We start from the raw sequence: 13,479 nt of genomic DNA, 5'->3' as shown, positions 1-13,479 counted from the left end.
GTTGGATTAGTTCAGCACTTTTGCTTCGTTGGGTGCAGGAGCGGGGATGGTGTGAAGCCCATGAACTAAGGTGCTTCCTGAAGTAGCAGAGCATAGTGGAGTGCCAGACTTGGCAGCTGAGACTCCTTTACTTCAGCTGTAAAAATGGGACTAAAAATAGCGCCAATATCATCAGATTGTTATGAGGATCAAATGAGATCATGTATTCAATGTGTGTCACAAATCTTAGAACATGCTATAAATGTAAGCTGCTATCATTATTCATTGGTTCAGGACCAGACAAGGATGAGCTGGAAACCGTTTGGATAGGCCTGGTTTGCAGTGTGAGCATTTATACTTTGGAAATCACAAAGGTGACACAGTAGGCCTTGAGTAATTGGTTGGTTGTCTAAACTTAAGAAAAGTGATGGAGAAAATGTTAATCATAGGGGTTAAATTTAAAAGTATGTCCTACATGGTTTTGTGTTTGTTTTTTTGGAGATCCAGTTGTTAAACATTTACCAGCACATCTCAGGGTGACTTCATTGGGGATAGGGTGCTCCCAGTGAGGAAATTCCCTTCATCAATGCATACTGGCATCTGTTCTCTAATTTATAGTGAGAAGGTTGCCTGGGGTGCTAAGAGGTTAAGTGATTTGCCCAAGTTCACACACCTGGTATGAGGGAGGGCCGGACTTGAACCCAGGTCTTCCTAATTATGAGATGATTATCCACTATATAATGTTGGTACTATAATAATAATAATTATGTTATGGTTATAATAATTATTATTATAATACTATTTTCATCATTAAAAGCAATACAAGAGAATAAAATCATTATAAACAGTTAATTCTGTAGATGCACATAATTTAAAAAATCATGGCTGTCAAGACAGGATAGGGAAGCAATTTCCTTCAAAATGCCAAATTCAGAATAAACTGGAAACCCCTTTTTATTTTAAATGAGCTGTTTTAGGGTCTTAATATCTTCCTCCTTCCCTCCCTCCCTCCCTCCTTCCTTCCTCCTTCCTTCCCTTCCTCCCTTCCTCTCTCCTTGCCTCTCTCCCTCTTTTTCTCTCATTCTTCTTTCTTTGTGTCTTCCTTCCATTTTTCCTCTTTCCCTCCCTCCCTTCCTTCCTATTTAGCCAGTTTTTAGTTCATATACAAGAGTCAATGGGCTCCCTCTAGTGGCCTAAAAAGAAACCAACTCTGCTTCTGTTAGAAGACGATGTTTTAGAAAGTAATGAAAGGAAAAAGCAACATATTCCAGCAATATTCATTATGTTATGTAAATTTCTTTCAAACTAATGCCTTTAGTTCCATTTCTCTTAATAACCTGACATGGATGACTAATGGTCAGGTTCTGATCTTCGTTATAGCGTGTGCTTGACACACCACACAGCAGCACCATCTTACAAGCCACGGAGGCCTGTAGAATTGGGCAAAGAGAACACATCCTTTGTTTTTGTAATATGGATAGATAAGAGGTTAAATATTTCAGATTTTTTTTTATAAAAACACAGAAAATGTTCTACCAATGGTACTTTTAAATTGATGTTGCATGAGATATCTGCTCTTTTTGTATAGATCAGAACTTCCTTGGGAATTAATCATTTTGGGATTTCTCTTTCTCCCACAGTTACCTGTTTCTGGAAATTTAATTGACCTTTATGGCAACCAAGGCATGCCACCTCCAGGGCTGGCAATCAGCAACTCCTGTCCAGCCAACCTTCCCAACATCAAAAGGGAACTCACAGGTAAATAGTCATTTCACTGTATTTCTTGATCTCATGTATTTATTCATCAAAAGTCATCAGTTTTTGGCTCCTTTCCTTTTTGTTCTCTAAGTATCCATTTGGAAAATTGACTTATATTGAAATTCTTCATCTTTCAAATATGGCCACTCTGTCTAGTCCAGCTAAGTCAGTGTGCTTTCTGTCTGTTGCTACCATGCTCTAGCTGTTGCTTTGTCCTAATGTTTTCTTACTGCTCTGCCATTGGTGGCTATTCCTTTGCAGATGTGACTCAAAATACTTTCTCTTATAAATTTTCCCTGATTAATCCCATCCCATTCTGATCATTCTTTCAATACCCATCCCTTCACCATTGTATTAACAGAAGACATTTCAGAAATGTTGTTTTGTTCTCTAGTTGTTTTATGTGTGCATATTTCATTCCCCTGAGTAAGTTGTAAGTTCCTTGAGGGTGGAAACTATGATTTATCTTATATCCCCCAAATGTGCCTAGTCCATTGCTTTGGATTCTCTAATAGTCCTCAATGAATTCTACTTTGGAGAACAGTCTCTTTGTTTCATTTCTTCTGGTGGTTAAATTCGACATTTCACACACAACTCAGTGTATCTGCTATAAATAATAGTGGGAAAAATTTCTTTTTCACCTCTTTGGAGACCTTATATTTTCTTGTTGTGCCATGTGGAAGAGATTTAGTATGAGAGAAAGAGAGGTCTGGGGAGGTATTGAGACAGTTGTATACTGTGTCACCATTTCCCTTATGCTATAGGATAGGGACTGATCCTTCAAACCATGAAGAACAGTGTTGAGGAGAATGGGAAAAACCTCTTATAAGAGGAGAGATTTGATCTGAGCCTTGAAGAAAGTCAGGGAAGCCAGGAGGTAGAGATGAGGAAGGGACAGACAGTCAGGCAGGGGCAATGGCTAATGCAAAGGCATAAAGTCAGGAAACAGAGTGTCCTGTTTAAGAAATTAGCAAGAAAGTCAATGTCTACAGATTGCAGCTGTGGAGAGGAGGAAGGTATAAGAAGCCTGGAAATGTAGGAAGAGGTTAGGTTGTGAAGGGCATGAAAAGCCAAACAGAACTTTATATTTGATCCTGGGAGGTAATGTGGAGCCATTAGAGTTTATCGAGTAAGCGGGCATAGCATGGTCAGACCTTCTTTTTAGGAAGATCAGTTTATTATCTGAGTGGAGAATGGACTGGAGAGAGGAAAGACTGCAACCAAGGAGACCAAGCAGCAGCTATCACCATAGTCCAGGTGTATGTCAGTGGAGAGAAGGGGATGTCTGAGAGAGGTATTATGAAGGTAGAAATGACAAATATATGCACGCGACTCGGTGTGTGTGTGTGTGTGTGTGTGTTTCCAGAAAACTGAGGACAGTAGTATATTATAAATCCTTTGGATTAAAAATCTCTGGAAGTCCAGAAACCGTCTCAGGCTTGTATCCCAGAATTATCCTGTGCCTAAATATGGTGCCATAACTTAAAATTATAATGGCAAGCAACAAGAATTGTTGTAAAAATGGGAGAATCACTTCTATTTAATATATGGACTTTTGGAAGTCGGTTTCAAATTCCACTTCCTAAAAACTGGGATGCTGTAACGTAGATGTGGTTTGGATACTTGTCATGTGAGCAGCCTACAGACTAAATTCAATAAAAATAAAGCAAAAAAGGATGAAGCCAAGAAGTATATTTCATAATGGAAGGAATTTAGAATTTAGATGATGTTAAAAACAAAAACAACGAAAAAGTGTACTTTGAGTGGATAGGCCATTGATTTGAACTTGAGAGAAAGCAACTTTATTACAAGGTAAAAAATGGAATGATTATAATACTATATAGTATGTACTCTATGTCATATAGATATGTCACATATAGAAGTATCTATATGTGATAATACATAGATACAGCTATATCGTGTGATGTAGAGCATGCTATATGGAATACTATATAGACAAAACTATGTAGAACTATATAGTTGTAACATGTATTAAAATTGACAAAGCATTTTCCTCCCAAGTATCCCACATAAGAGGTAACATTATCTGCATTTGACCAATAAGGAAACTGAGGCTAAAAATTACATGGCTAGGAAGGGGCAGCTAGGTGGTGCAGTGGATAGAGTGCTGGGACTGGAGTGAGAAAGACTCATCTTTATGAGTTCAAATGTGGCCTCAGATTTACGTACTTACTAGCTGTGTGACCTTGAACAAGTCACTTAACCCAGTTTGCTTCAGTTTTCTTATCCGTAAAATGAGCTGGAGAAGGAAATGGCAAACCACTCTAGTATCTCTACCAAGAAAATTCCAAATGGGTTCATGAAGAGTCAGAAACGACTGAACATCAACCAGGAAGTAGAAGGATCAGAACTTTAATCTAGTGCTGTATATTTCTATTATACCTTATTGCCTCAGTTTTACCATCCACAAAATGAGGATGATAATACCTTCCTACTCATTGTGAAGAAGGCACTTTATAAAACCATAGGAAGTGGGGTCAATGTTGAAGGAAGTCACTTAGCCCTTGAAATGGGAACAATTGTCCCAAAGTATATAGTATGGTTCGTTTTTATAAATTAGTCATAAAAATGTGGCATGCCTAGTGAAGGCCCCCCACCCCCATAATGTACAGTAATTTGTACTGGTCGATTGATTGCAATCTCAAGCATTTATTAAACTTTCACTGTGTGTCAGGTACTAGGCTAAGACCTAGGGTTACACATATAAGCAAACAAGATAGCAGCTCCTTTCCTCGAGGTGCCTATATCCTAAATGGGGGAATATTGCACGTTAAGGGAAGAGGAAGAGGTTAGAGATGAAGGAAATGGCAAGCAGCCTGATGTAGCAATAGCCTGGAAGTGGGGCAGGAGTCAGAATGAGGCAGGGGAGACCTGGTTCTGACAGGATAAGGCAAAGGCTCACTTATCAAAGCTTGGTGTCCCCAGGATAGGGGTGAGGAAATGAGGATGAGAACCAGAATGTAGGTGGCATGGCCTGAGCAAGATGTCAAAGTCCAGAATCCTAGGAATAGAATTAATGGAGTTTAGAGAAGTATTAGAATGACTGGAAATTCCATTTGACCTTTGATCAGTCCGCTAATGCATTGCTAACATACCTTTATCTTTACTGTTCTTTAGAGAACCATTATGAAAATTATCATAGATTGTGAAGTGTCATTTTTACCTCTACTAAGATTCTACTCCAATGCCCCATTGTGGTGTTTTGTGCCCCTGGGTTCTCCAGGCCCTATCGTTGGATCATGAGCTCTAACCACACGCTCCAAATGTTGAGACACTTTGAATGTGGGCCCAGTGATGAACTTTATTTATGTCTGTTGTCCAAGGACCAGCCTAAAATCAGAGAGTCTCATCACCAGGACACAGGTCACCAGATGTTCATTTTTTTCCCCCATGTCAACTCACAGAGTTGTTCTTTTATTAATAATAGCTTACATTTGTGTAGAGCTTTGAGTGTTACAAAGCTCTACATTATGCACCAGCTTAGCGAGGCTAAGCCGATGAAATCACAGATCCTTCAGGTATTGAAGGAAGTTAGTTTTAGCTGTGACTTTTCTTATCTTACTGTCTCATCTTAATAATTTTAATTGAATCCACTTCGTTTCAACAAGTATTCATTCAACTTTTGGGAACAATTCATTCAGATTGAACAAATGTGTTCAATTCAGCAAGGGTTTATTTAGCACTTAGAGTGTGCCAGGCACTGTACTAGGCACTGCTTACAAAGATAATAAAAACAGTCCTTGCCCTCAAGGAGCTTACCTTCTACTCAAGGGAAACAACTTAAGAAAATACAAATTATATATAGAATCATTATGAATAATTGCATTGGTGATAGGAATGTGGAAATGCTATTTCTTTTTTTTTCTTCATATTAAATGAGATTCACATCCACTCATTTAGAAGATAACATATTTTGCAAATTGCATTTTGTTCCTTGAGCATTTCCAATATCTAATTACTTCATTCACGTGCACAGCGTGTATTTTTCCTACAGAATCAGAAGCAAGGGCATTGGCCAAAGAGAGACAAAAAAAGGACAATCACAACTTAAGTAAGTTGGTTTTGTTCATTTTTAAGTCAATTGCATGATTGAAATAATGCTCATCCTTTGGTTACAAAATGTTATTGGAGTTTTGGGAGGAAATCGAATGTCTTTCATAGTACTAAAGTGATTATTAACACGAAAAACCCCCATGAAAGAAGTTTGTTGTTTAGAAAAAATGAAGAACACGCTTATTTTCCTCTCCTACCTTCAAACCAGCCCTTCTTAAACGAATTTTCTTTCCTAGTTATTTTCTTGTTTGTAGTTTTTTTGTGGGGAGGGAAGATTGATCCCCCAATTACTTAATTAAAATGTTGTTTGCCCAGCAATCTGTTACCAAAAGAGATATTGGAATCTCCGTTTCTGGATAGCAGGCCATCTTGCCAAAAGGACAGGTCAGAGGTGGGGCTACTTTCACTTTCTACCTAAAGCAGTGATTTAAAAATGTGACTATAATTAGGATGTGGATCGATTTGAGCGCTGTATTTGTTATATAGCCTTAGATCATAACTTCCAGTGATTACTCTTTCAAAAGCCTTATTTCTCCTTTCATAAATGAGGGAAGCATTGTGGGGCAGACTAGAGCCTGGGATCCGGTCTCAGTTCTGCCATACATTTAACACATGATTTGAGGCCCTAATTCTCCCAATCTGTAAAATAAAGGACTTGAGGACCTCTGAAACCTTCTAAAAGCAACGTAAGTTTGTTTTTTTTCTTTTCTCCTCTCTTTAAAGTATGCAAATAACTAGATAATTAGGCAATAGAACTCATCATAGAAGACTCCTTTTAAATGAAATGGAGACTTGCCCCTATAGCCTTTGAAGTCTGAAATAAATTCTTTGCCAGATAAATATTCAGTGTTGACAGGAAACAGTAAACTTGATCATATTAAAATCATGTATATCAGATTCTCAAAATCTTGTTTCATAGTTAGAAATTAATATTAAAAAGTAAAAATCTCAAGAGTCTTTGAAGAGTGTTAGCAGAACTGTGAACTAAAACTTAAATAACATGTGTAACTTATAAGAAATAATAAAACCTTCTTTAATGAACCCAGTAATCTCCACAGCATCATAGACTAGAGCTAGAGAGAACATCAGACACCATCTTATCTGGGAATTTATTTTATTAATCTATTTCTGTAGTTGGACTTCAGGAAAAGGGGGGCAGATCACAGGGGGGAAAGCAGATATAGGGAAGAGACTTTCAAAAAATAACTTCCAGGTATAGTGTGATATATATATATTTTACAAATACCATCCCATACAGTGGGAATAGGTGCTTTCAGAGTGGTGACTGTAGTATACTTTAAGATCCCCGGCTGTTAAGGAAAGATTTGGTACTATTCAATAAACATTATTTCCTAAGGCAGGAAGGTTGACTCATATAGTTTAGAAATATTTTTCCCTCAACACCATTTGAACAAAGAAGGATTTCTGATTAACTTTCAGTATCTTTTAATAGTTAATTAAAATAGTCTATTGTTTGAACCTTCTGGTAATCATCAAAAATTTTTTAATCTATATTTTATTTTTAATTTGTGGAATAAAACAAGCATTTCCATAATATAGTGTAATAATAATAAAAAAAAGATGATTGCACACGAAACTGTAAATCTCTTATGTACAACTTACTATTACTTTTAAATATATAATAAAGCTGCCATATAAATTACTTTTCCCCCCTGGTTGATCAAATTTTAAATGGTACTAAATAGATTCTAATTGTGACCGTCTAAATAGAACACTTCTGTTGTTCATTTTCTCTCACTTCTGCAAATAAGACAGGAGCTTTCTTTGCTCTATCCTATGATTACATTGGAGCAGGGAACTCTCAGTGAGGAACCTCCCTTCATCGATGCAGAATGGCACCTCCTGTATAGCTTAGAGTCATAGAGAGTTGACTGGGGGTATTTAGAGGCTAAATTATTTGCTCAGGGTCACACAAATAAATTGCTAATAAATACGAATAGTTCATCTCATATATGTTACATATATATACGTAGTTATATAAACTATGTATACTATATGCTTAGTATATACATACATTATATTGAAAAAAACATCACTTGCTTATGAATATTTTTACAACACAAAGGGTCCTCAAGTAGATACGCACATGTGTTTTTGTACATGCACTGTGCATATACAGACATGTATATGTGTGCATTGTAGATACATACATACATACGTACGTACATACATACATACATATATAAATATAGATATAATAGACATTTAGGAATATGGTAGTAGAGGGATTGACTATATATACATACACACACACACACACACACACACACACACCCCAGCATGGAGGAGTGTGGTGCAGTAGATAGAGGGACTGAATACTTCTTTTGATGCGTATGAAAGTCTTTAGATTCACATAGGTCATTAGGGTTGGAGGCTATAAAGCACATCCAGTCATGACCCTTCATATTTTTTAGAGGCAGACGCTGAGACCCAGACAAGTGATGTGATATACTTGCCCAGGCTCACATAATGGCAGGGCTGGGGCTCAAATCTCGGTCGTCTTGACTGCTAGTCCAGCAGTCTTTCCACTATAACAGAATATCTTAATGAGATATTCTAAGCGATTATGTTATTTTATTTCTAATAAATATTTCTCATTTTTTTTCCCTTGAAGTTGAACGAAGGAGGAGATTTAACATCAATGACCGCATTAAAGAGCTAGGCACTTTGATACCAAAGTCAAATGACCCGTGAGTACAGTCTCATGTTGTTATGTGCCATTTATTTTCTTTTATTTCATTTATTAATTCTATCACCAAATACTTATATGCACTCTTGAAATAGAGATCGCCTCCTTGGCATTAAAGGGTATTCTATAATTTTGATTTGTGGTAGAATTTAAGGGTTGGGGAGATTATCTGTTTTGTTTGTTGCATTAATTTTATCATATTTTCATGTTTCTTTGTTCTCAGAGCTGTTGTAGCTCTAATATGCTTTCTCTTTTACCATGTATTGATTTGATCATCGAAGAGAGGTGACCAAAGATCTAGCCACCAAGGAGCTAAGAACATCTGGTGTGCAGTCTTGAAGGTTCTTGGAGTTTTGTTTATTTATGCCTTTGTTTTTAAGTAATATTTCTTCAGAGTTTTTTAACCAGCACTTTGGCAAGGTTTGGGCCTCCATGTCCCTTAATGTGGTTAATGCCCATATTCAGTAATGAGCCTACATGTAATGATCAGCATACATCAGTAATGACTAGAAAAAAAGGTCACTATAGTCCAGTATACTCGTTCCAAGGAGTTCTTAGAAGTATGAATAGAGTGGATTTTATGAAAACCTGTAGCCACACGTACTTCTCTGATATTTGTTAATTGCAGATGATGCTTTTAGAAAATCATAGCTCTTCTTCTGTTATTCAGTACAGACTGAGTAATTAGGCTCTTTAACTTTCATGCTCTTTCACTGGTAAAATTCATCTACAGGACTCCCCTTTCTCTCATTCCTCCTCTTGTAGGCATCTGCCATAACAGCAAATTGAACAAGAAAAATACTTGTTTGGTTCATTTGAAATTGGCACATTTGACATGAGATGGCTTGAGGAAGTGTATGTCTCAATAGCATCTACGTAATGCAATTATGTAGTCTCTGAACATGGCCTTTTAAGTCCCCCAAAAAGGGGAAAATGAAATCAGGACTCTGCGAGGCTTGTGAAATTTGATATATGTGTGATTGACTGTGGATTGTGACAAAATAAAATAACAAAATAATTTCCCATTCATTGCAAGCTACATAATGAATGTCCAAGTGAATTTTACATTTTCAGCAGTTTGCTTCCTGGTTTTCAAGTAAAGTCATTTTAAAACTTGAAACATCCAAATTCTCCGTTCAGCAATACCATTTTATAATACTTAGGGGCTGTGACCTTCATTTGCTACAGTCAGCCTTGCATGAGAGTTGAAATTGAATTCCCATTTTCCTATTCTCTATCAGCTTTCACTTTTTTTTAAAGCAGATTTTTATTTTAACTACAGCCTGGGAGCCTCTTTAGCCAAATATTATTAAAAAGATGGGACTGTAGCAAAAGATAGTATTTGTATCTCTTCTTTTTCTTTCTTTGAAAAGGAATGTTTATGTATTTCATTAGCTGAACCAACCACTGTCATTCTCTTTGTTCACCGTGTTGAAATAAAATATATTGCACTCTGCGGAAGGCCCGAGCACACATGCATAGATTGATTGAGTGTCGTGCCAAAGCAAAAACTAGAAAGCGGAGTTGAAATAGTTCTGACCAACCTTGAAATGCTGCTTCTCTCTTCCTAGCCTGGACCCTAGCGCTGCCATGACTTACTTGAGGCATGAGCTCTTATATTTATGTTTTTCTCCTGCTGTTAGGATTTTGCTCTTCGAAGAAGTTATTTCAGTCAATCAATAAGCATTTATAAAGGGCAGCAAAGGTATCATGCAGAAAGTGGCCCTTGAGATGGGTTTTGAAGGAAACCTGGGATTCTAAAAATGTAGAAGTGAGGAAGGAAAGCATCCCTGGGATGACAAAAGCCTATGCAAAGATGAGAGACTCAGTGTCTTGTGCGAGGAGCAACAAGGGTGGGGGACAGTATGGCTGGACTATGGAGTACATGGCAAGGAGTAATGTGTAAGAAAACTGGAAAGGTAGGAATGAGAAAGGTTATGAAAGACTTTAATGCCAGACAAAAGAATGTTATATTTGATCTGCAGGAACAGAGAGTCACTGGAGTTTATTGAACAGGATGGTGATCTGTGCCTTAGGAAAACCACTGGCCACTGAAGGAGGGATTGGTCAAATTAGGGAAAGCCTTGAAGCAGAAAGATCAAATAGGTGGGGGTTGACATAGTACAGGTAAGGAGTGATGACACCCTGAACCAAGGTAGAATCTGTATGAGTGGAGAGGAAAGAGTTATAAGAGATGAAGTGGAGATAAAAATGACGGTACTTGGCTGGTGGGTAAGAGTGAGGAGTTGAGGAAGACGCTGAGGTCATGGACCCTGGTGCTTGGGAGGATAGTGGGACCCTAGATGGAAATAAGGAGGAAAAGATAATGAGTTCTGTATTTCATATTTTGAATTTGAGATGCCTGTGGGACATCCAATTGAAAATGGCCAATAGGTAATTGGTGATGAAAGAGTGGAACTTGAGAAAGCAAGTAGGGCTTGATATAGAGTAGAGGTGGGGCACCTGTGGCCTTGAGGCCACATATGACCTTCTGGGTCCTCAGGTGTGGCCTTTTGACTGAGTCAAAGTTTTACAGAACAAATCCTTTTATTAAGGGGATTTGTTCTATGAAGTTTGGATTGGGTCAAAAGGCCGTATCCCAGGACCTAGAAGGCCACATGTGGCCTCAAGGCTGCAAGTACTCCACCCCTGATATAGAGAGAGTTATCTATGTAGAGATGACCTTTGAACCTATGGAATCTGTTGTGGTCACCCAGGGAGAGAGTATATAGAGAAAAAAAGAAGTAAGCCCAAGACCTAACCTTGGAGTCCTGTCACAATTAAGGGGCATAACACGGATGATAGTCCATCAAAGGGAAAGTAGAGAAATCGTCATGAAGAGTGAGTGGTTCGTTGAAAATGTTGGGAGGAGACACAGTGTAAAAAACCACAGATATGTCAAGGAGAATGATGATTAAGAAAAGGCCATTAGTTTTGCAATCAAGGGATCTTGGTATGGAGAAAGTGGTTTCAGTTGAGTAGATGAGGTTGGAAGCCAGATCATAGAGAGTTTAGAAATGAGTGAGACAAGAAGAGGTGAAGGCATCAAGTGTAAATGGCTGTTTTAAGAAATTTGGCCAAGAAAGGGAGGAGAGATATTGGCTGATGGCGAGTGGGGGTTACAGGACAGGAACATTCTATTATCTGTGGTAGAGTCATAATCCCATTCCTTTTCTTTGGACTATTACTGAACCCTCTGGATTGCCACCGGAGAAGGTTTCCTGAGAACAGGAACTGGTTCCTTTTAATCATTGTATCTCCAGCCTCTAGCATAGTGTGCTTAAATGTTTATTGAATTGTAACTGTGGAAATGATCTGGAATGGACTCCAGACATCTTGTACCAATAATTCTAGATAAAGACCTCAAGAACGAGGTGAATTCTTCTTGGGTGGAGAATTTCTGTTTTATTTTCCATTTAGACTCAATTGCCTCCTTTTAATGGTACTCCAGCAGTCATTGCCATGTTCTGCCCAATACTTCTGACCAGGTGGTTGATTGTGAATGGGCGCTAAACAATTAATATTAAATGATTATTAATATTAATTTATTATTAATTACAATTATAATGAACAAGTAGTATGTCATGATGAATAGAAATTTGGCATAAAGCTGAGAAGACCTGGGTTTAAATCTTGTCCCTGCCACATGTTGGCTGTGTGACCTTGGATAAACCACTTGTTCTCTCACTGCTCTAGACCATTGGTATCAACCTCAAATAGAAACAAAGGCCACTGATCTGTATATGAGGATACCTGCAGGTAGCATATTGAATTAGTCCTATAATGTAATATTCTCTCTGTGGTTTATTGTACTTTTATTTATTTTATCAAAGAGTTCCCAATTACAAGTTTAGTCTGGTTTGGGCATCACTCAGGAGTATTGCTAGTTGCATCTTTGACACCTCCAAGACTCTAAATTACAGTTGTTTTTGTTGTTGTTCAGTCATTTTCAGTCATGTCTGACTCTGTGACCTCTTTTGGGGTTTTCTTGCAAAGATACTGGAGTGGTTTGCCTTTTCTTTCTCTGGCTCATTTTACAGATGAGGAAACTGAGGCAAACAGGGTTAACTGACTTGCCCCAGGTCACATAGCTAGTAAGTATCTGAGGCTGGATTTGAACTGGTGAAGAAGAATCTTCCTTACTTCAGGCTTGGTGCTCTATCCCTTATGGCACCACCTAGCTGCCCCTCTAAGTAGTAGAGATGATGCCAACTTGAATAAGTGGAAGGAGTTTCTCCTCAAACAGTTCCCTACAACAATGAACCTACAAGTCCAGTCTCTAATCATAATATGATAATTGTCATTGTTATTGTTGGTGTAAAGAGCAGGCTGACTTTGGAAGCCAGAAGACCTGGATTCGAATTGCACCTGTGACTCATAGCTATATGACCCGTGAGCTCATTGCTTAACCTCTCCATGCTCCCTACACACCATTCTAAAGCTGTAATTTTCAAAAGACTTGCCACCCTGCACTGGTAGAGAGAGTTTCCATATTTGGAATTCTGTATATTGATGAAATCATCAGTCTGACATCTTCCACCCCTCCCTAAATTAAAATTACAATACTTATGTTTGCATATTACTCTATTCTTTTTGAAATACTTTCAAATACAATATCTCCTTTGAGCTTCATGACAGCCTTGTGAGGGAAATGAGGCGGTGAGGTCTAAGTAAGCTCACCAAAGTCACCCAGCTCCTTAGTGACAGAGTTACAGATGGCATGCTAGGGTTGACGTCAGAATGACCTGACTTCACTTATTAGCCCTTTGACCCCTTGGTAAATCATAAATTTTCTTAGCTTTACTTTCCTTATTAGTTAAAATGGAACTAAAAATAGCGGCATTATTGGAAACATCAAATAAGAAAATGAATGTAAAGTATGTTGCAAACCTCAGGTACTGTACAAATGTGAGTTATAATAGCTATTTTTATAGATGATATTTTGTTCATTATTGATG

The 13,479-nt window shown here is 37.9% G+C and overlaps 1 protein-coding gene across 5 annotated transcripts in view; it reads left to right on the top strand.

Annotated features, from left to right (window-relative positions):
• MITF (melanocyte inducing transcription factor) overlaps window positions 1–13,479 on the top strand; it is a 262,177-nt gene that overhangs the window by 240,671 nt on the left and 8,027 nt on the right. For 3 of the 5 annotated variants that reach the window (XM_036738361.1, XM_036738363.1, XM_036738366.1), the window contains exons 6-8: window positions 1,620–1,737; window positions 5,735–5,809; window positions 8,447–8,522. In XM_036738361.1, the coding sequence (XP_036594256.1) occupies window positions 1,620–1,737; window positions 5,735–5,809; window positions 8,447–8,522 (269 nt within the window). The remainder of the gene's footprint in view (window positions 1–1,619; window positions 1,738–5,734; window positions 5,810–8,446; window positions 8,523–13,479) is intronic. The other 2 variants (XM_036738364.1, XM_036738365.1) reach the window with 1 other exon arrangement.

This window comes from Trichosurus vulpecula, chromosome 9 (assembly GCF_011100635.1).
Source record: "Trichosurus vulpecula isolate mTriVul1 chromosome 9, mTriVul1.pri, whole genome shotgun sequence".
In the NCBI taxonomy this organism is placed as follows: Eukaryota; Metazoa; Chordata; class Mammalia; order Diprotodontia; family Phalangeridae; genus Trichosurus; species Trichosurus vulpecula.
This window is presented reverse-complemented; position numbering and strand designations above follow the sequence as displayed.